At 42.4% G+C, this 24727-nt stretch overlaps 1 protein-coding gene across 1 annotated transcript in view; it reads right to left on the reverse strand.

Moving 5' to 3' along the window:
• Positions 1 to 24727, reverse strand: part of schip1 (schwannomin interacting protein 1) — a 1157911-nt gene that overhangs the window by 856798 nt on the left and 276386 nt on the right. Inside the window, exons 2-3 of the mRNA XM_072474483.1 lie at positions 11802 to 11866; positions 9337 to 9420 (exon numbers count right to left, since the gene is read on the reverse strand). Of these exons, the coding sequence (XP_072330584.1) occupies positions 9337 to 9420; positions 11802 to 11866 (149 nt within the window). The remainder of the gene's footprint in view (positions 1 to 9336; positions 9421 to 11801; positions 11867 to 24727) is intronic.

Below are 24727 nucleotides of genomic sequence, written 5' to 3' on the forward strand. Positions count from 1 at the left end.
GCTCAGGTTTTTGGAGGGAAAAGAGCAGAATCAAGCTTTACCACAACCACTTACCAATTAACTTCCATCCGCATATGCTTGCAAAGCGGTGTTGACCTGGCAATGATTATTCGGAACCGCTACACATGTTCTGCATCAGCCGATAACTCAAATGCAGAGCTGCGCATTTGTTACAAAGATATTTGCAGCTATAATGTGTCACAGGGGTAATGCCACTTGTGGTGGTAATGATTAGCTGTGCACTTGTTCTCTAATAAAACTTCCTTTCGAAAGAGATGTAAAATTAAATACGTGACATGTTTTGAAACGGTGAAAACCTGCTCCTTAAATTTACATTTTGAAATATGTTAAGAATTAACAGTCAAATATTTCGGTGGGGAGTGGTTGTGGTGGAGGATGAAGAAGATGAACCAAAATTTGTACTCAAAGCTTTCTAACTAAGATATATATAACTTCTCTGTAAGATGAGTTTTTGGTAAGCCCTCAAGCCCACACATCAAGGGTTTCACTTTAAAAAAATCTGTTGCTATTTCTTGCAAGAACACTATAAACGAAAGTAATTTATATAAAGATTTATAGCTTTCGATTCTAAAATAACTTGAAAGCATTTTTACAGAACTTATATTTAATTGTATGAATTCTTTCACAAAGATAAACGACCTCTCTTTTCATTCAATATTAACGATTTTAAGCTTCTTGCAGCTTTGAAAAATGAGTATTAAAATTTTGAAATAATTTGGTAAAATAAACTGGAGGAGCAGTAAATTCCATGTGATTCACCCAAAAAATTTCTATGTCCGGTTTCGGGCGCATTTGGCAGGGTGTTTCCCGTTATTCAATGGCACTTTGCCGGGTTTTTTTGGCCTCAGGGAGATTTTATCTGCCAAGGCTGCAATTAGAAGGATTTCCTGGTTTCTCACAGATTGTGCGCCATTTTGCCTGATCCCTGGCAGTGCCAGCCTGGCACCCTGGCAGTACCAGGGTGGCACTGCCAGTGTGCTTGGCCGGCACAGCCAGGGTGCCAGGCTGGCAATGCTAAGCCAAGCCTTGAGAGCTTACTGGGTGCCAGGGGAGAGCCAGGGTGCCACCGTGCCCTGTCCCCAACCACCTGGGCATCTCCAATGGCCTGGGAGAATCCCCCAGGTGTGTGCAGAGGTCTCCCAGGCACAGCCATTGGGTCCCGGGCGCCGTGTGAATCCAGCATCTGGGTATTTAAATGAGTCCAACGGCTCATTTAAATGTGATGATCTGGACGTGCCCAGTCAGGGCAAGATCCAGATCGCGATGTCTTGCGAGATTCCGTTGCATTTTGCGAGAAGTATTGAGCATCGCAAATCTTGCGAGTGGCACGGCCACACCGGAGTCCGACCACGTGGCCGTTCCCTCCAGACACCGACCACATGACCTGTCCCAACCACGTGATGTTCAGCCTGTCCATCATCCTGATACACCTGGAGGAAGGAAAGGTAAAAGATGGGACCTTTCCAGACCCCCGCCAAGGCCAACCTCAGCGTGACTAGACCACGGGAGCACAGGGTCTCGCCAGCGAAGCGGGAATGCCCGAGCCAACTCCGGAACGACAGGTACCCGCCCGACCCGACCGGAAGGTGAACCCAACCTCACCGTCCCACAAGACCAGACCGACCCATGCACAACCCCCTCCAGTGACACCGCCACCATCATCCACGACCCCTCTGAACGCAATCACTTACCTTACGCAAAGCCAGCCCTGCCATCCAAGAGCAGCCGCCGACCCAGGAAGAGGGGAAAACGCACCGGCCTGAAGGCAAAACTTAAATTACATGGCTTCAAGACTCCTCTCCCCAGCGTTATCCTGGCAAACGACCAAGCGATTGAGAACAAGCTGGATGATCTCAACGCTAGACTTACCTCCCAGAGTGAAGTGAGAAACAGCTGTATGCTCTGCTTCACTGAGACATGGCTCGAGCCACACCAGACTGCGCCATCCAAACCGAAGGTTTTTCAATCCACTGAATGGACCGCACGATGGCCTCAGGCAAGTCGAAGGGTAGGGGTGTTTGCCTCCTGATCAGCACCTCTTGGTGCTCAGATGTGGTGTCCCCAGCGTGCCATGGCTCCCCAGATCTAGAATACCTAACTGTGAAGTGTTGCCCCTTCTACCTCCCACGTGAATTAATCTCTGTACTCATCACAGCAATCTACATCCCGCTCCAGGCGGAAGTGAAGAAAGCACTTGACGAACTACATTCCACCATCAACAACCAAGAAACAAATCACCCCGAAGCCCTGACAATCGTGCCTGGAGACTTCAACCAGGCCAACATCAGGAAGGTTCAACCCAAACTCTATCAACATATCTCCTGCTCCACCAGAGGTGCAAATACCCTGGACCACTGCTACACAAGCATCAAAGGAGCCTACCGCTCTATTCCCCGACCTCACTTTGGCAAATCCGACCACAAGTCGGCATTCCTACTTCCGGCTTACAAACAGCAACTCAAGCATGCTGAGCCAGTCAAGAGAACCGTGCAGTGCTGGTCCAAGGAATCTGAGGACATCCTCCGCAACTGCTTGGAGACTGTGGACTGGTCCATATTCAAGGCCGCAGCAGCTAACCTGGACGGGTACGCAACCACAGTCACAGACTTCATCATAAGTGTGTCGAGGACTGTGTACCAAAGAAGACAATACGGGTATTCCCCAATCGAAAACCCTGGCTCAACCAAAAGGTTCATTCCCTGCTGAAGTTCTGGACGGAGGCGTTCAAGTCTGACAACCCTGACCTATATAAGAAATCCAAGATACGACGTACAGAAAGCTATCAGGGATGCAAAAAGACAATACCGCATCAAATTAGAGTCTTGGCCAACGACACCAACCCACGACGACTATGGCAGGGCCTACACAAGATCACAGGCTATAAAACAATGCCAGGCGGAATATCTGGGGCTGGAGCATCCCTACCCAATGATCTGAACAAGTTCTATGCCTGCTTTAAGCAGTCAGCCAATGTATCAATGTCATCCGCCCCAACAGGCCTGGACACACCCATACCCACTATTACAGCCTCAGAGGTGAGAGCTGCCTTCTTGAAAGTGAATCCGCGGAAAGCAACGGGCCCCGACGGAGTCCCTGGGCGAGCACTCAAAGCCTGCGCAGACCAGCTGGCGAGTGTATTCGCAGATATCTTCACCACCTCACTCCTCTGCTCTGAGGTCCCCACCTCCTTCAAGAAGACCACCATAATACCAGTACCACAGAAGACAAGGTAGCCTGCCTCAACAGCTATCAACCGGTGGCCCTAACTTCTGTTATCATGAAATGCTTCGAGCGGCTAGTCATGAAGCAGATCACTGCCTGCCTCCCAGACGATCTTGATCCACTGCAGTTTGCCTATCACTGCAACCGGTCCACAGCAAATGTTATCTCACTGGCTCTCTAATCAACACTCGAACACCTCGACAACAAGGACACCTATGTAAGACTGCTGTTGATTGACCAGCTCTGCCTTCAACACCATTATCCCAACAAAATTAATAACCAAACGCCACAATCTTGGACTTGACCCCTCCCTGTGCAGCTGGATCCTCAACTTCCTCACCAACTGACCGCAATCTGTCAGGATAGGCAACAACACCTCCTCCACAATAGTCCTCAACACCGGAGCCCCGCATGGATGTGTGCTCAGTCCTCTACTGTACTCGCTATACACACATGACTGTGTGGCAAGATTTAACTCCAACTCAACCTATAAGTTTGCTGATGATACGACTGTGGTGGGCTGTTTCTCAAACAACAATGAATCAGACTACAGAAGGGAGATAAATCACTTGGTTGCATGGTGCACCGAAAACAACCTCTCTTTAAATGTTGGAAAGACCAAGGAACTGATCATCGACTTCAGGAAGCGTAGCATGACACACACTCCCGTCTGCATCAATTGCTCTGAATTGGAGATGGTCGATAGATTTAAGTTCCTGGAGGTCACCATCACCAACGGTCTGTCCCCTCATGTTGATGCAACAGTCAAGAAAGCCCAACAATGTCTCTACTTCCTACGGAAGCTAAAGAAATTTGGCATGTCTGCATCGACTCTCACAAACTTCTACAGATGTGCGATAGAGAGCATCCTATCCGGCTGCATCACAGCCTGGTATGGCAACTGCTTGGTCCAAGAGCGCAAGAAACTGCAGACTGTGGTGAACTCAGCCCAAACTTGCCACCCCCACATTGATTCTGTATACACCTCTCGCTGCCTCAGGAAGGCAGACAGCATTATCAGAGACCCCTCCCACCCAGGCATTGCCTTCTTCCATACCCTTCCATCAGGCAGAAGGTACAGAAGTCTGAAGACTCGCACATCCAAACATAGGAACAGCTTCTTCCCCACAGCTACAGGACTCCTCAACAACGCTCCCTCGGACTGATCTGTTCCCTCTAAGAACATTATTCACGACGCCCTATGCTGCTCTTGCTCATGTATTGCTTTTTTGCCTCTTGTTCCGCACTGTAACCAATCACTGTTTGTCGATGTACCATTTGTCAATGTTCTCTGTTGATTATTCTTTTGTTTACTATGTACGTCCCTCGGCCGCAGAAAACTACTTTTCACTGTACTTCAGTACATGTGGCAATAAATCAAATCAATCAATCAATCCTGACACCAAGTCAGTCACGACAAGGCTGCTGAATCACGCCAACCATTCCTCACAATTTTGAAAGATGTATTAAATGCAGCAAAAATATAAGAAATTAGAAAGACTCCTTTAATTGTGACTTTAGCACAATAAGCGCTCATAACATTTGACATTTGCAAGGGACACAAATGCATGAATTTTGTTTTCCTTTCAAATTTACTTTTTGAAGGTTAATTTTCTATCTGAGCTCAGCAAATTAATTATCTTGTCTTTTGTAGGACCCACTCTTAACAATCCGAAGACCCACCATAACTGTGCTGGCGCTGTGTTGGCACTGTCAACTTATCAGAAGAGATTAACCAGTTTGGGCTTATACTCGCTGGAGTTTAGAAGAGGGGATCTGATCGATGTATATGAAATACAAAAAGGGATTGATGAAGTAAACGCTCCCCTTGTAGGACAATCTAAAATGAGAGGTCACAGATATTGATTGAGAGGTAGTAGATGTAGAACTGAGATGAGGAGAAACTACTTCTTGCAGTGGGTGGTGAATTTGTGGAACTCGCTGCCGCATAGTATGGTGGAATCTCAGTCAATAAATGGTTTCAAGAAGGAGATGGGCATATTTCTGATAAAAAGAATGAGTTAAAGTGATATGTAGAACAGGTAAGGAGGTGGATTTGAGATCAGGAAGAGATCAGCCATGATGATTGAATGGGGGAGCAGGCTCAAAGGGCTGATTGCCTACCTCTGCCCCTAATTCCTATGTTCCTATGCTCCTAAATTCTTACAACCAACAATTCACTGATTTGCATTCTCATGAAAATGCCTGCTTTAAGGGATTTCTGTTCTGTTTCTTTTTAAAATACAGATGTACAGTGTACCTCGTTGCTGAAAACTGACTTCTGCATTCATTATTTTGAAGTACTTGTACTTGATTTGTGGTGGAATGGTAGCGTCCCTGCCTCTGGGATAGAAGCTCCAGGTTCAAGTCCCACTTCAGGACTTGATGGCCACAGAAGGTATGTTTATAATGTAAACAAACAGGTTGATTATCAGCCTGTAAATCCTATTCATAGGCCTGATGGCAGGTGGTGAGAGCGTGACAGTTTCCTGATCAGTCATATAGCAGAAAGCAAAGGCAAACCGCTGCAGTACTTTGCCACGCATAATCATGGACCAATCCATTGGAGGTCCATAGTTGCTGATGCCCTCTTAGGGCGTGGTACCTGAAGGAGGAGGAGGACCTGTACCTGCTCTGCATTCCATTCATAGAATCACAGAATTGTTCAATTCAGCCTTACCAATGCCCTGTACAGTTGCAGCAAACCTTTCCTATTTTACACTCTCAATCCTCTGCAATAAAGGCCACCATTCCATTTGCCTTTCTAATTACTTGCTGAACCTGCGGGCTAACTCTGTGTGAATCATGTACAAGAACACCCAGATCCCTCTGCATTGCTGTATTCTGCAGGCTCTCTCCATTTAAATAATATTCTGTTTTTCTATTCTTATTACCAAAGTGGACAACCCCAAATTTTCCCACATTTTACAAACATACAAAATATGAGCAGAAGCAGGCCATTCAGCCCCTTGAGCTTGCTCCGCTATTCAATAAGATCAAGGCTGATCTTTTTATGTCCAGAGTTCCACATTTCCATCTACCCCTGATAACACTTGATTCCCTTCCCAACAAGAATCCATCTACCTCCACTTTAAAACTATTTAATGACCCCACTTCCACCGACTTCTGAGGCATAGATTCCAAAGCCAAACAATCTTCTGAGAGAAAAGAAAATCGCCTCACCTCTGTCCTACAAGGGTGACCCCTAATTTTGAAACAGTGCTCCCTAGATCTGGACTCACCTACAAGAAGAAACATCTAGCACAAACTGGAGGAACAGCATCTCATCTTCCGATTATGTTCTATTATGGACGATAAGGGAATAGTGTAGATGGGCTTTAGAGTGGTTTCACAGGTCGGTGCAACATCGAGGGCTGAAGGGCCTGTACTGCGCTGTAATGTTCTATGTTCTATGATTAGGCACATTACAGCCTTCCGGACTTAACATCGACTTCAACAGCTTTAGACTGTGAACTCTCTCCTCCACCTTTCTTATTTCTATCAATTTATTTTCATTTCTTCCATTGATCTGTTTCTCCCTCACCATTGTCCCCCCTCCCCCACTCCACTGGGGCAACTGTTCCTATTTGCCCTTTGACACACTGCTCACCTTTGTTCTGCCATTCATACATTCTAACCTCTTTATGTGCCACTATCAACATCCTTCTTAGCCTTAATCACCAGCATTTATATTCCTTTTGTCTTCTGTCCTCGACATCTTTGTCAATCTCCACCAATCTCCGTCTATACATATGGACGATAAGGGAATAGTGTAGATGGGCTTTAGAGTGGTTTCACAGGTCGGCGCATCATCGAGGACCGAAGGGCCTGTACTGCACTGTAATATTCTATGTTCTATGTTCTATCGCTGGGCCCCTATCCAGCCCCACCGCTCCATGCCCCCCCACTATTGGGGCTGGTTTAGCACAGGGCTAATTAGCTGGCTTTTAAAGCAGACCAAGGCAGGCCAGCAGCGCGGGTTCAATTCCCATACCAGCCTCCCCGAACAGGCGCCGGAATGTGGCGACTGGGGGCTTTTCACAGTAACTTCATTTGAAGCCTACTCGTGACAATAAGCGATTTTCATTTTCATTTTGTTTCATTTCATACAGTATAAATCTGACCCCATTTCCAGTTCTCTCTAACTTTAACAAAGAGTCATCCAGATTCGAAACGTTACTTCCCTTCTCTCTCCACAGATTTTGTCAGGCCTGCTGAGATTGTCCAGTACTTTCTGTTTTTGTTTCAGATGCCAGCATCCGCAGTGATTTGCTATTAATAATAATAATCTTTATTGTCACAAGTAGGCTTACATTAACACTGTATGATGTTACTGTAAAATTTCCCTGGGACATTCCAGCGCATGTTCAGGTTCACAGAGGGAGAATTTAGAATGTCCAAATTACCTAATAGCACGTCTTTCGGGACTTGTGGGCGGAAACCAGAGCACCCGGAGGAAACCCACGCAATCACGGGGAGAACATGCAGACTCCGCACAGACAGTGACCCAAGCCGTGAATCGAACCTGGGACCCTGGTGCTGTGAAGCCGTAGTGCTAACCACTATGCTATTGTGCTATCCTCTTATCCTGTGTAGTAACCTTTATGTGGTACCTTAGCAAATATCTTTGGAAATCCATATGCATTGCATCTACTGATTTCACTTTATCCACCTAATAATAATAATCTTTATTAGTGTCACAAGTAGGCTTACATTAACACTGCAATGAAGTTACTGTGAAAATTTGCTGGATACATCCTTAAAGAACTTTTAAAAATTGTCAAACATGATTTCCCTTTCATAAAACCATGTTTACTCTGCCTGATTGTAATATGATTTTCTAAAAGCCCTGCAACTGCTTCCATAAATAATGGATTCCAACATTTTCTGAATGACAGATGTTAGGCGAACTGATCTATAGTTTGAACTTTTTTTTCCCTTCCTTTCTTGAATAGAGGTGCTACACTTGCCGTTCCTCATGTAGAGGACATCATGTAGTTTTCACTCTCTAATCACAGTGCAAAAGGTCTGTGGGCAAGTGTAGGCTGTAAAGAATAGCTCGCAACGATAAATTGTTGTTTGTTACAAAATCTGGCTCAGTATCTTTAACATAGAAAGAAGTTCTGTTGTGAATTACAGAAAGAAATTAAGCAGTTCATGATCACCAAATGATAACTAGTCGGTTAGAAGAGCTGGCAAAAAATAAACATTTGAAAATACATTAAGAATGCATTTAATGAAAAGTTAAGATGCAAAATTGTTTGGAAGGAGAATTTCACAAGATTGGTAGATGTATCTGAACCACCTTGTACTAGTTTGTAGAGGTCCAGAATTGGAGAACTGAAATCAAAAGTTGAAAGTGTATGACATTTGGATGGAATTTAAATCATTGCACCCTTCTCCCTCTGAGTGGTGTAGTTGGTGGGGAGGCCCATGCAATTGGGAGGGTAGACGTCGGGTGGAGACACTTTCCTCCCAATTAAGCTAGGTTGGAGCAGGTCAAGGATACCCAGTGCATGGATGCTCTGTGCCTTCTGATTTGACACCCCATGAGAGTTTTGATTAGAAGATGAAAAATACTTCAGATACAAAATAATTTCTCTCCATACTTCCTCCTTATTTTTCTTACCAAATTAAAAAGGGTTACTATCATATAAATAAATGAATGCCCATATCAATGGGAAATTTTTGAAAGGGAAGAATTATTTAGGCATTATTTTATTTCCTATAAACTCAAATGAAAGTTGTTGGATTTAGAGCGTAATGTTTCAATGGTTTCTTGGCACAGTAGTTGAAGAAAGATTGACATAACCTTTAATCCATGCCATATGAAAGTCAGTCATGGGGAATTTCTGATTACTTTTATCTAATGTCAACACGCTAATGGAAATGAAGCTAATTACATTCATTTCAGCATCCACAGAGATGTTATTGCCAAGAAGAACCAGTATGTATTTTTTAATGAATTTGGCTTAATGAAAATAAATGAATATATTTTTTGCTCAAAAAGGTCTGTCTATTAAAAAGATTTAGGTTGCCTAATAATAATTTTTGCAGTACATCTCTTAAATCACAGTAAATCATAGTACTTACATTTTCACTTTTGACTCTGGCACCCCTCTGCTGATTTGACATTTTTCAACATCATTCTCAAAGTCGATAGGAAGTTGATGGATGCTAAAACAAAATTAAATATTTATTTCTAACAATGAAACTTATTACATTCTCTGCATTTGATGACACAATGCAGGCTTTGCAGTTTTTCAAAAGCAAATTCTTCTGTTCTCAAAATGATGATTCGTATTGTAATATGGATGCATAGATGTTAGCAGTCCTCTAGGACTTCAACTAAATGGTCACTTGACAGTATAGACAGGTAGCTTGACCATTTGAGGAATCACAACAAAACCCAATTGTGTCCTTCCGATATACAATCCCAGCACTTTCTAGCTATAGTCAATAAACAACAATCATCACAAATGGGAGCTTTGGCAGTTGTTTCCTCTCAATAGACTGTTAATACTTAGGCCCTAATTATCACCACCTCTCCATCCCATTTTCCGATGTAAATGGACCGTAGTGGGATAAAACTATAATGACGTTATACATAGACATAGGCCATAGTTATATATAGAACATACAGTGCAGAAGGAGGCCATTCGGCCCATCAAGTCTGCACCGACCCACTTATGCCCTCACTTCCACCCTATCCCCGTAATCCAATAACCCCATCTAACCTTTTTGGTCACTAAGGGCAATTTATCATGGCCAATCCACCTAACCTGCACGTCTTTGGATTGTGGGTGGAAACCGGAGCACCCGGAGGAAACCCACATAGACACGGGGAGAACGTGCAGACTCCACACAGACAGTGATCCAGCGGGGAAATGAACCTGGGACCCTGGCACTGTGAAGCCACAGTGCTAGCCCAAATCTATTTTAGTTGTTCTGTCAAGTGTCACTATATGAGAATCTTTACTCATTTTTTCCATTTTTGTACTGAATTAGTTAAATTTTTCTGTTTCCTAGTTGTTCCCCTACTCTTACTTACCTACTCATGCTACTTCAATTGTTGGAACTAAATCCAGCACTGCCTTCTTCCTCACTGGCCCAAAACTCTACTGCTCTGAAAATACATCCTTGATCCACTGCAGAAACACTGTCCACCAATATCAGTTACATTTGGGGAGGTAGTGGAGTAGTGGTATTATCACTGAACTAGTAATCTGGAGACCCAGGTCAGTGTTCTGGGGACCAGGGTTTGAATCCCACAATGGCAAGGATCATGAAGTTTGAATTCAATAAAAATCTGGAATTTGAAGTCTAATGGTGACCATTGTCGATGGTTGTAAAAACCCATCTGGTTCACTAATGTCCTTTAGGGAAGTAAACTTGCCATCCTCACCTGGTCTGGCCTACATGTGACTCCAGATGCACAGCAACGTGGTTGACTCTGAAATGGCCTAGTAAGCTACTCAGTTCAAGGGCAATTAGGGATGGGCAATAAATGCTGTCCCAGGCCGTGATTGCCACATCCCATGAACACATTTAAAAATAATTACTCTTACCTCATGGTTTGGATAATTAAATTTATGCACTTTTTCAGCTCTATTATTTTGATGTATTTCTTAAACTTGTTCCCATGTATCTTCCTCTATCTTATTGTACTGGCTTGATGGGCTACAATTAACTCTCAGATGAGTTATAATTCCTTTTTTAGTGCTTTTGTTCTCACATTGAATAGATCAACTTCTGCACCATCCCACATATGAACCAAAGCTTTGGTAACATTACAAAGTTATTGATTGACACTGCCTTCTTTTCTTCCTATTCGATTGCTCTTGAACATTTTGTTATCAGTAACATTTAGTTCCCAGTTCTGGCACAGATATTTTTAAAAATAAATAAATTTAGAGTATTCAATTCATTTTTTCCAATTAAGGGGCAATTTAGTGTGGCCAATCCACCTACTTTGTACATCTTTGGGTTGTGGGGGCGAAACCCACGCAAACACGGGGAGAATGTGCAAACTCCACATGGCAGTGACCCAGAGCCGGGATCGAACCTAGGACCTCAGCGCCGTGAGGCAGCTGTGCTAACCACTGCGCCACCGTGCTGCCCTAATACGGATTTTACTTTCCTATCTAGAGCATGAGATGCCTCCAACTAACTAATTATATTTAGAATACTTGAGTATTTATGTACAATCAATTTAAACCTGTCCTATCGATTTGGCAATCTTGCTCTTTGCAAATTCCCTGGACTTTCTAATGTGTTCTTTATTACTTTCCTGTTATCTTTTATCCTTCATGCTGCATCTGCTCTCCTCTACTTTCTCCCTCAGTTTGGTGCCCGATCATCAAACCAGCTGCACTAAGCTTCAAATCCACGACTGAACCTGAAGCTTTCCCAGTCCATGTGACTCAGTGCCAAACTTGCACATTCCCTGAACAATGAAAGGAGATCCTTTGTGAATGTAATAATTTTTCCTGCCTTCCCAGTTTTATACATTTTGCATTTTGGAAGATGTAGTTTCAAACACTGACTAACGCACTCACTTTTGGATGGCATATTTTGCATCATGCACTTGATCCAGGGTATTTTCCAGTCTATTCAATTCTTCCTATGATTAAAAAAAGAGACAAGCATCAATGTGAAGTTGTTTACACTGACGTCTTTGAGTAAATTCTAACCCTTTCACCACCATTTTCCATCTATATGATCCTTCCATAACATAGAATTGCCCAGTTGATAAAGCAGATTGGAATATACCAGGGCTAGGTTGTCAATGACATTTATATATTAAGAGCCATTAACCCTTTTCATAAGTCCCTTGCAAAAAAACGTAACCAGAATTTTATCCATTTCTGGGCTGCTAGATTTTGACGGTGTAAACTGAAATACAGGTTTAGCAGCAGCTGAGAATTCCAGCTGAGAAGATTTATGCTTTTTTCCCCCAAAAACATAAACATAATATTGATGGCGCTTCATATGCACAAATCTCCCGTGAATAATGATGGCCGAAATGCATCAGTAATTTTGCCAGTCTGACTGAGAATATCGCTAACATCAACAGATGTTCTGTGACATGCCAGCAATGCTAAAAGCCAATTACTAGCCTATCTTGGCATGCTGACAGCTCAGTCTGTGAATGGACAGGCAGCTGAATGGTAGGCTGGACATGAACAAGTCTGGCAGACACCACTTTCCTCAGTGGTATTCTCCGTCTAAAGTAGCAAGTGAAGGAAATTGCTCCATTAAGTCTATTTTTGAAGTCACAAGTTGAACAAGTTCAAATATTGTATTGAACTTATTCAGATCAATTCCATTTCAGAAAATGTTTTCATAGCAAGGAAAAGAATTGCTGAAAAGAGAGACATGCTGCACTAATCGCTAAACTATAACCAATTTAAGGTGATCAGTCAAACGCGTTGAATGGCTCATTTACACTTGCTAGAAAAGACATACATTCATTTGCAGAGACCTGGGGCTGGATTCTCCAAAAATGGGGCTATGTCCCCACACTGGCATAAAAACTGCTGGTGTTTCACACCAGACTGTTCTTAAAAAAATTAAGAGCTATTCACCGACCTGCAGGGCCCAGGAGTGCTTTTCGCAGCTTTAGCTGTGGATACGGGCCCCCGCACTTCCGGTTCCGAGTCTGCGCATGCGCACGGCGGCGGCCTCCTGTGGCCGCGCCCAACACGATGGCAGACTCAGCTAGCAGACCCGGACCAACAAACAAGGTCCCAACGATCTGCTCCGCGCCGCTCCATCTATACTGCCCGATCGCGCCCCTGGACCCCATAAGGCGGTACTTGATCCCCCCGCCTCCCACCAGGGTGGTTGCGGACTGAGTACCGACCAGCCAGATGTGATTAGAACCACCCCATCGGGAATTCGGCCGGTCAGGACCGGAGCATCGCTGGGAGGGCCACTGGCAATGGCCCCCCAGCTGTGCCGCGTAAATCTCGCGTGAGCGATTCTCCGGGCCCGATTCTGGCGTAAAAGTGGATTCTCTGCCCCCGCGCCAAATGTGATTTCGGCGCGGGGCTGCGGAGAATCCAGCCCCTGTTCTCTGCAAACAAAAAGAATATGTTCAAGCCATGCATCTTTTTTGAATTGCCCAGAAACATGAAGCGCCTATATTTGTCCATTGCTTTCACCATTGCAACTCCTCAGCCAATCAGTCGAATTGCCAACCAATCAGCACCCTTTTCTCCTGTAGTATAAATTGTCGTGATCTTCTGAAAATTGGCATTCTTGTGTTTGTCCAGATGAGTGGAGGACAAAAAACTTCAGCAGAATAGAGATGAGAAACATATCAGCCATGATTGTTGAATGGCAGATCAAACCCAAATGGGCCAAATGGTCTAAATCTGCTCCTATATCTTATGGCCTAATGTGTCTCTCTTTTCAGCAATATTAAGTTCTGTAATACTTAAGCTATTTTAAGGAACATTAATTGCAAATGATTTAAATCAAAACAGAAAATGCTTTAAATAGACATTAGGTAATCCGCCAAATAGAACAGGAGCTGACAAAATAACATTCTGGTGGGGACCAATGAGTTAACGCTTAAGGACTTGTATTTCCAGCACTTTCTGATTTTATTATGGATTTGAACAGTGCTGCTTTGGTTCAACTGGAACTCATTGTCTGCACATTACTATGCCATGTGGAAACCCCAGAACTTCTTGTGTGTCCTGGACAACAGGAATTGCTGTCAAATGGATAATTTCAGGGTTTCAGATTTGTATTGCAACCATTGCTTTCCTTGTTCTATATAAAAGACCTAGTCTTGCGTAAGGGAGGCACAACTTCCCATTGGTGGATGGATCAAGAACAAGAGAGCACCGATTTCAGGTGACCGACAAAAGGAGCGACAGTGACGTGAAGATTTACACAGCCGGTGGCTAGGATCTGGAATGCACTGACAGAGTGCGGTGGAGGCAGATTCAATTGTGGCTTTCAAGAGGATCATTATCAAAAGAGGAAAACTTTGCAGGGCTAAAATGAAAAGGCAGAGGAGTGACACTCTGTCAATTTGGCCAGCATTGATATGACAAGCTGAATGGCCTTCCTCCATGCTATAATTGCCTGACTGGTGAAATCGGGACAGACATTGCAGATGTAATTTAATGCAGCTAAGCGTGAACTGTAAACTATTTTAGGAAGAAGAACACAGAGTGTCAGTATAATCTAAATGGTATAATTTAGATGAAGGGAGAGGAAGGAGGTGGTGGCATAAGACGAGCAGATAGCACGGACATTCACAAATTTAAAGATGGCAGGGAAAGCTGACAAGACGTTCTGAAAGCTGATGGGATCCTTGGCTTTGTAAATAGGGACACCGAATACAAAAACAAAGAAATCAAGACAAATCTTTACAAATCCCTTGTTAGGTTTCTGTTGAATGTCATGTATAATTCTGGGCAGTACAATTTAGGAAGGATTTAAGGCCTTGAAAGGACAGAGAAGGGTGAACCAGGATGATACCCAGTATCAAAAGACTCAATAATGCGAAGAGGTTGGTGTTGTATCTTTAGACCAATCGTACAAAATAAATAGATTGCTGATACACATGGGTTGAAAGCAACATTAACAGAGGTTATTAGAAAGGTCTTCTCTGTACAATGCTGGTACTAGACCATGAGCAAAAGTCCGCAAAGTACCCGATGACATCACGCATGTCACGCACTTGGTTCTTAAAGATACACTGCACACAACTACAATCACCCAAAAATATAACACCCTCCCCCTTTACTTATAAGGTTTAACACAACTAATAACTACTGTTTTAACATGGTAATTTATATATATAAGGATTGGCATCAAATTGTTACATTGTAATAGCACAGTCAATAAGATAGATGATCAGGATGGCATCTAATTCTCTCTGTGTCCTGCCCACTTCCGGGACTTTGTTATTCTAGACCATAGATGTATTTTCAGATTCTCCAGTAAATATCTCTACCCTGGAAGGCATTACAGTTTATTTTTCTGAGGTAAGACATACAGTAGCAGGTATTCCTGGTGCAATCTCTGCTTCTGTAGATAGACTAAAAGTTACAGTCAGATGGCACAGAGACCGCTATCTCCTGAGGTAGTTCTGGCATTGGAGCAGAAACCCGTGTTGACAATAATTGATCCGCATGGTGGCTTCACACGAGTTTGTCTGTCGTTTGGGCCATGTAGGAGATTGGACCTGCCTGAGCCAATACCGTCACAGGGACCCACTGCTCACTAGTGGTGTAACTGCATGCTAACACTTGTTCTCCTTGGTGAAACAAGTGTTTTCTTGAGTTACTTTCTCATCTCAAGATCTGTGGATGTTGGCTTTGCTCTATTATGTCAGCTGTCTTCTCTGGCAAGAGTAAATTAAAGGTGGTGCTCAACTTCCTTTTCATCAACAGCAATGCTGGGGAACTTTGTGTAGTCGCATGTGTCGTATTCCGGTAAAGTGATAAAAACATGTTCAAATGAAGTGAACCTTGGTCCTTGGAATCTTTCAGTGCATGCTTCAAGGACTAGACAAACCTTTTGACTATACCATTCATGGATGGGTGGTAAGGTGCTAACTTTACATGTTGAACTCCTGTTATGGGCCAGGGTTTAGAAAACCTCAAAGTGTAGCATGAAGTTCACCTGACCCACAACTTTTAATAGATTGTGGTATGGGGAGCACACGGTCCACTCCACAGGTGTGGCACAGCAGAAATAGAAAATTAACTTTCAAAGCAAAACAATGTTTATTCTATGAACTCAAGTTAACCTTTTTAAAACATACAGTGAACATCTTAGCAACCATTAATTCAAATTCAACCCCAAAGCCTACAACACTAAGTAATTCTTTAAGCTTTCCTTTTAACATCCATATGACTTAAAACACCTTTTACCAGAAGCACGTCAGGTTAAAGTCACTACTGTTATTAGTTTTAAATCACCAGAATCGATTTATAGTCTTTAGATTACAGAGAGAGATTCATACACCTTCTGGCTGTGACTGCAGCTATCCAGCTCTGAAAACGAAACTAAAACACACCCTGCAGCCTGCTCAAAAATGAAAGTAAAAAGCTGACAGACAGCCCAGCTCCGCCCACTCTCTGACATCACCCAATTCTTTAAGGTACTATCACTACAGATATTTATATACACACCCATTTATAAACACCCATTTCTTAAAAGTACTCTCACATGACACCTCCCCTCAAGAAAAAAAGATAAACCATCAACTTCAAGAAATGCACACAATAAATATACCTTTTTGTTTAAAAAAAAACAACACACGCAAACAGGTATAATAATATACTCCATTTTTTTCGTTCTTCTTCCTCCAACTGAAATTCTTCTTGATTGACAGTCTCTTTGAACAAGAAGGCCCTTGCACGATCTGTCCATTTCTCTCCGCCTCGGCATTTCTATTTAACATCAGATACTTTAGTTCAACCTGATCACAGAGTCCCTTGTAATTCTCCAACACATAAGCATTGGACAGCTTTCAGGCAGTCAAATGCCTGTTGAAACTCCGCTGTCCATTGAAATTTTCGACGTTTCTTCAGCAAGTCCATCAGTGGAGCAATCACGCTACAAAACCTTTGCACAAATGTCCGATCAAATCCACTCATGCCAAGAAATCACATTATTTCCCTTCGTCTCGAGGGTATCGGAAACTCCTCAACAACTGTTGGTTTCACATCCTGTGTGACCATTCGACCCTGTCTGACTGTATGGCCAAGGAAAGTGACTTGGGCTTTTCCAAATTCACTTTTGGCCAGGTTTATCACCAGACCCGCCACCTGAAGTCGACTGAGTAACTCCATCAGATGTTTCAAATGTTCTGTCCATGTCTGGCTGAAAATTACCAGATCGTCGATGTATACCGCACAATTGGGAAATTCTGAAACAACTTTGTTAGTTAACCGTTGAAATGTGGCTGGGGCGTTTTTCATGCCAAATGGCATAACTTTGAATTGGTATATACCATCTGGGGTCACAAAAGCTGAAATCTCCTTCGCCCTTTCGGATAAAGGTACCTGCCAGTAACCTTTAAGTAAATCCAATGGATTTAAGCGGATTGTCCCACTTTCGTAATGCAATCCTCCAAACATGGGATAGGATAAGGGTCCATTCTTGTAACTGCATTAACCTTTCTATAGTCCACACACAACCGGTGGGTACCGTCTGGTTTAGGTACCATCACTATGGGTGAGCTCCATTGGCTGCAACCCACTTCAATTTTAAGCATACTCTCAATCTCTTTGTTAACCTGTGCCAATTTTAAAGGGTTAAGTCTGTATGGATGTTGTTTGATTGGAACAGCATTTCCCGCATCTACGTCATGTATAGCCATTTTAGTACTTCCCAATTTGTCTCTATAAACTTGCCCATGTGATATCAATAACTCTTTCAGGTCAGTTCATTTTTCCTCTGGAAGGTAACTCAACAATTTATCCCAATTTTTAAGAACATTCTCGTTTTCCAATTTAATCGGAGGTATGTCAAATTCCAAGTCATCTGGATTTGGTTCATCAGTTTGAGTTAGAATCATTAAAACCTCCTCCTTTTTCTCTCCTTCCCTTTCAAAGTGCCTTTTAAGCATATTCACAGGACACACTCAGTGAGTCTTCCTTCTTTCTGGTGTTCTTACCACATAATTCACCTCACTTAATTTCCTGTCAATCTGATAAGGTCTACAAAACCTAGCTTTTAAAGGTTCACCTACAGCATGGGTTCATAAAGGGCAGGTCGTGCCTAACTAATTTAGTGGAATTTTTTGAGGACATTAACAGTGCGGTAGATAACAGGGAGCCAATGGATGTGGTATATCTGGATTTCCAGAAAGCCTTTGACAAGATGCCACACAAAAGGTTGCTGCATAAGATAAAGATGCATGGCATTAAGGGTAAAGTAGTAGCATGGATAGAGGAGTGGTTAATTAATAGAAAGCAAAGAGCGGGGAGTAATGGGTGTCTCTCTGGTTGGCAATCAGTAGCTAGTGGTGTCCCTCAGGGATCAGTGTTGGGCCCATAATTGTTCACAATTTACATAAATGATTTGGAGTTGGGGACCAAGGGCAATGTGTCCAGGTTTGCAGCCGACACTAAGATGAGTGGTAAAGCAAAAAGTGCAGAGGATACCGGAAGTCTGCAGAGGGATTTGGATAGGTTAAGTGAATGGGCTAGGGTCTGGCAGATGGAATACAATGTTGACAAATGTGAGGTTATCCATTTTGGTAGGAATAACAGTAAAAGGGATTATTATTTAAATGATAAAATATTAAAACATGCTGCTGCGCAGAGAGACCTGGGTGTGCTAGTGCATGAGTCGCAAAAAGTTGGTTTACAGGTGCAACAGGTGATTAAGAAGGCGAATGAAATTTTGTCCTTCATTGCTAGAAGGATGGAGTTTAAGACTAGGGCGGTTATGCTGCAAATGTATAAGGTGTTAGTGGGGCCACACTGTGGTATTGTGTTCAGTTTTGGTTTCCTTACCTGAGAAAGGACGTACTGGCGCTGGAGGGTGTGCAGAGGAGATTCACTAGGTTAATCCCAGAGTTGAAGGGATTGGATTATAAAGAGAGGTTGAGTAGACTGGGACTATACTCGTTGGAATTTAGAAGGATGAGGGGGGGATCTTATAGAAACATATAAAGTTATGAAGGGAATAGATAGGATAGATGCGTGCAGGTTGTTTCCACTGGTGGGTGAAAGCAGTACTAGGGGGCACAGCACACTGGGCTAAATCGTTGGCTTTTAAAGACGACCAAGGCAGGCCAGCAACACGGTTCAATTCCCATACCAGCCTTCCCAAACAGGCGCTGGAATGTGGCGACTAGGGGCTTTTCACAGTAACTTCATTGAAGCCTACTTGTGACAATAAGCGATTTTCATTTCATTCATTTCATTTTTTCATAGCCTCAAAATAAGGGGAAGTAGATTTAGGACTGAGTTTAGGAGGAACTTCTTCACCCAAAGGGTTGTGAGTCTATGGAATTCCTTGCCCAGTGAAGCAGTAGAGGCTCCTTCATTAAATGTTTTTAAGATAAAGATAGATAGGTTTTTGAAGAATAAAGGGATTAAGGGTTATGGTGCTCGGGCCGGAAAGTGGAGCTGAGTCCACAAAAGATCAGCCATGATCTCATTGAATGGCGGAGCAGGCTCGAGAGGCTAGATGGCCTACTCATGCTCCTAGTTCTTATGTTCTTATGTTCTACCACTGGCAACAACACTAAAACTTTATCTCCAATGGCAAAACTACGAACTCTGGATTTCTTGTTCCGCTACCCGTTTCATCACATATTGTGCAACTTTTAAATGTTGTCCAGCCAATTCACCTGCTCTGTTTAATCGTTCCCTAAAATTTGACACGTAATCCAATAATGCAATTTCTGATTTCTCACTCACCAATTTTTCCTTAATCAATTTAAGTGGTCCTCTTACCCCATGACCAAAAATTAGTTCAAAAGGACTAAATTTGGTTGACTCATTAGGTGCATCCCTAATTGCAAACAGTACGAATGGAATTCCTTTATCCCAATCCTCTGGATAATCTTGACAATAAGCCCTCAACATTGTCTTTAATGTCTGATGCCACCTTTCTAATGCTCCCTGCGATTCTGGATGGTACGCAGTTGATTTAAATTGTTTTATTCCTAAGCTATCCATAACTTCTTTGATTAACCTTGAGGTAAAATTTGATCCTTGATTGGATTGGATTGGATTTGTTTATTGTCACGTGTACCGAGGTACAGTGAAAAGTATTTTTCTGCGAGCAGCTCAAAAGATCATTAAGTACATGAGAAGAAAAGGGAATAAAATAAAATACGCAATAGGTCAACACAACATATACAATGTAACTACATAAGCACCGGCATCGGGTGAAGCATACAGGGTATAGTGTTAATGAGGTCAGTCCATAAGAAGGTCATTTAGAAGTCTGGTGACAGTGGGGAAGAAGCTGTTTTTGAGTCTGTTCGTGCATGTTCTCAGACTTCTGTATCTCCTGCCCGATGGAAGAAGTTGGAAGAGTGAGTGAAATTGTATTTCTGTGGGTAGTCCATATCTAGTAAAGAATTTAAGTAACTCCTCCACAATCTTTTTAGCTGTAATATTACGTACTGGAATGTCCTCTGGAAACCTAGTAGACACATCCATTATCGTCAAAAGATATTGATTCCCACTTTTCATTTTTGGAAGCGGTCCTACGCAATCAAATAGGACCCTTGTAAAAGGTTCCTCAAATGCTGGAATGCGTATTAAGGGTGCTGGTGTTATCACTGCTTGAGGTTTCCCTATGACTTGACGTGTGACATGACTGACAAAATTTAACTACATCTTTATGTAGTCCAGGCCAATAAAAATGTTTTTGTATTTTAGCTTGAGTTTTCCTTATTCCCAAATGATCTCCCACTGGTACCTCATGTACAACTAGCAACACATTTTTTCTATACCCTACCGGCAATACTACTTGATGAACTTCTGCCCACTTTTCATCCACCTGCATATGTAAAGGTCTCCATTTTCTCATCAAGACATCACTTTTACGGTAATAACACTGTGGTATACACTCAGATTCCTCTTCCGTATATGCTTTCTGATACATCCATGTTATTTCTACATCTTTCTGTTGTAACTCCGCCAATTTTCCTGAACTAAAAATATCCACCACATCCTCCACCTGTTCTTGTTCTTTTTCAACCATCTGATCAAAAATCATTTCTGATAATTGCACTTCAACTTAACTCTTTGATTTTTCCTCTTGTCTTAACCTGTGACTTTGCGACCTTGTTACTACACAATCCGGAAAAATCCCAGGATATTTGTCCTTCAACACTTCAGTTGACTGATTTTCCACTGGCTTATCAACCACAGTAGGCATCACTCCCAGCTGCAAGATAAACTATTCCTGGACAAGATAGTTTCTCTATTACTCCTACTACCACTTCACCACTCTTCGCTGGACTGTCCAACCTTACCTTATATAATTGAACACTACTCCTATCACCCTGAATTCCACATATTACCACCTTTTCTGGCAACATTCTTCGCAAACTACATAACTCCTGATCTCTTACCATTAAAAATTGACTAGCTCCCGTATCTCTTAAAATTGTGACTTCTTTACCTGCTCCTCTTGATACACATGAGTAAACTTTACCCACACAAGGAAATTCTTTAAAGAGATCTGGCACCTTATTATCAATCACCCCTTGATTAGGCTGTACAATTATTTGCACCTCCTTCGCTTCACTTGGGCTTTGCTTTACCACTTTCACAAACCCCACTGTCTTATCCTGTTTTACCACATCATCCTTCCCAGTGCTTTTCTTCAACTACCAACACTGTGACTTTACATGGCCTAGTTTATTACAGTGAAAACATTTGAAAGTTTTCATTTATTTTCCACCCTCCTGGATTTCTTTTTTAGTCTGAGGCACACTCCTCTTATTATCTCCCATCAGATCACCTTTACTTTTACCACTTGAGTATTTCTCATGTCCCCAGTTTCTATCCCTCACAGGCTGAAACTGATGTTGGAAACCCAGCTTTGATTTATGAACTAATTCATAATCATCTGCCATTTCTGCTGCTAATCTCGCAGTTTTAACTCTCTGTTCTTCCATATGAGTTCTCATTACATCAGGAATTGAATTTTTAAACTCCTCCAAAAGTATAATTTCTCTGAGAGCTTCATACGTTTGGTCTATTTTCAAAGCCCTTATCCACCTATCAAAATTACTCTGTTTGATCCTTTGTATGTTTGACCAAATTATTTCCTTAAATTTCTAAACCTTTGTCTGTAGGCTTCAGGCACTAGTTCATATGCACCCAAGATGGAATTTTTCACCTCCTCATACGTCCCAGATAACTCCTCCGGTAGCGATGCAAACACTTCACTAGCCCTACCTATCAGCTTTGTTTGAATCAGTAATACCCACATGTCCTGTGGCCATTTCATTTGTTTAGCTACCTTCTCAAATGAAATGAAAAAGGCTTCCAGTTCCTTCTCGTCAAACCTTGGCAATGCTTGGACATATTTAAATAGATTCCCACCAAGCCTTCGACTTTGACGCACTTTCTCACTATCCTCATCACTATCATCCAGCTGTACATTTCCCTTTACGTCTGCCAATTTTAACTGACTGTCATGTTTCTTGGCCATTTTCTGAAGTTCAAACTCTCTCTCTTTATCTTTTTCCCTGATCTGTATCTCCCTTTCTCTTTCTTTTTGTTCTGCGAGGGCTATTCTTTCTTTTCTCCTTTCTTCTCTCTCTCTTTCATTTTCCTCTCTCTCTCTTTCGTATTCAAGCTCCTTTAATTCTTTGTCATGTTCCATTTGTTTAAGTTGTAACTGAATTTTTGCCATTTCCAATGAGTCAAACTGTATCTCAGGCAACATTAAATGCTTAGCCACCGCCACAATTACCTCATCTTTTTGCATTTTGTCACCAATGTTAACTGCAATGTTTTTGCCAAATCTAACAGTCTGCTTTTAGTCTCTGTCCATAAGGTACTGCATGTGACGGTCTCCACCCCCCAAAACTTCAGAGCCTCTGAAAGAGCCATTGTCCACAACACACTCCCTACTTCAACTGGAATACCGCACCCGAATAGCAACCAGAATATGCTCACCCCTTGCTGGCTTTATGTTCACTAAGCCAATCCAATAGATAGACATTTATCTCCCTCGAGTCTCCAATTTGTTATGAGGGGGGGGGGGGGGGGGTTAGAGAACCCCAAAGTGTAGCATGGAGTTCACCTGACCCACAACTTTTCATAGATTGTGGTATGAGGAGCCCAAGGCCCACTCCACAGGTGTGGCACAGCAGAAATGGAAAAGTAACTTTCAAAGCAAAACAATGTTTATTCTATGAACTCATGTTAACCTTTTTAAAACATACAGTGAACATCTTAGCAACCATTAATTCAAATACAACCCCCAAAGACTACAACACTAAGTAATCCTTTAAGCTTTCCTTTTCATATCCATACGACTTAAAACCTTTTACCAGAAGCACATCAGGTTAAAATCACTACTGTTATTAGTTTTAAATTACCATAATCGAGTTACAGTCTTTAGATTACAGAGAGAGATTCATACACCTTCTGGCTGTGACTGCAGCTATCCAGCTCTGAAAACGAAACTAAAACACACCCTGCAGCCTGCTCAAAAATGAAAGTAAAAAGCTGACAGACAGCCCAGTTCCACCCACTCTCTGACATCACTGCAGTAATAAACACCCATTTCTTAAAGGTACTCTCACTCCAGATATTTATATACACATCCATTTATAAACACCCATTTCTTAAAGGTACTCTCACATGACACTCCACACATCTTTAAGTGATCTTCAAACTATTGGGTTGTAAATTGTGGCTCATTGTCGCTCATGATCTTCTCTGGTTTTCTGAATCTCACAAAGATCTCACCAAGTTTCTCAATGGTTTGTTCTGCAGTGCTTGATTTCATTAGGACCACCTCAGGCTAATTTATGTGCATCTACAACAACCATGTGCCCCTCGAATGGACCAGCAAAGTCAATGTGCAGATATTGCCACAACATTTTAGGCCACGCCCATGGATGCAGTGGGGACAAAGGTGGTGCTTTCCTTACCCGTGCACATGACTGGCACAGTCCTGCTTTTTCCACTAGCTGGGCATCAATTCCTGGCCACAAAAAGTAGCTCTGTGCTCGTTCCTTGATTCAAACTATACCTGGGTACTATTCATGTAATTGTCCAATATTTGTTGTCGTAAATTTGGAGGAATAATTACTCTCATCCCCCATAGCAAACATCCACCCTGTGCTGTTAATTCGAGTCTCCAGGAAATGAACGACTTTAATTCAGGATGTTTTCCTGCTATCTTCCCCTTTAATACCATTTCCAGTATCTTCCCCATCACAGGTTCATTTCTGGTTTGCCTTCGGGTTGATCTGCAGTCAGTGGAACATTCTCAATCTGTGAACAGTAAAAAATATTATCATGACCAGTACTGTTTGACCAGCTGATAAATGCAGATGTGATAATGCATCCGCATTGACATGATTTTCTGACTGGTGGTATTTGATCCCGTAGAAATGTGCAGATAGATCCATGTATAGAACTGGATTTATTGTTGCCTTAAAATCTCTACAAATATGAATTGTCCCATCCTGCTTCATGACAGGTACAATAGGAGTTGCCCAGTCACTGGTAGTGAGCGGTTCTAAGACCCCCCATTTCCACACATTTCAGTATTCATATTCGACTTTTTGAAGTATAGCATAGGGCACTGCTCTAGCCTTGAGACAATTCAGCTGGTCAGTTTCCTTAATCTTCAGGGACACTTGTACTCTTTTCATGGACCCCAGTGTGTCTTCAAAAACACAACTGCACTTTTCCATATGATCTGTAAGTCCGACTTTGAATCAACTGAGCTGTTTACAAGCTCCAGTTCAGTTTAATTCTTTCCAGCCAATAGCTGCCAAAGAGCACTGGAA

The sequence above is a fragment of the Scyliorhinus torazame genome, chromosome 14 (assembly GCF_047496885.1).
Source record: "Scyliorhinus torazame isolate Kashiwa2021f chromosome 14, sScyTor2.1, whole genome shotgun sequence".
NCBI lineage: Eukaryota > Metazoa > Chordata > Chondrichthyes > Carcharhiniformes > Scyliorhinidae > Scyliorhinus > Scyliorhinus torazame.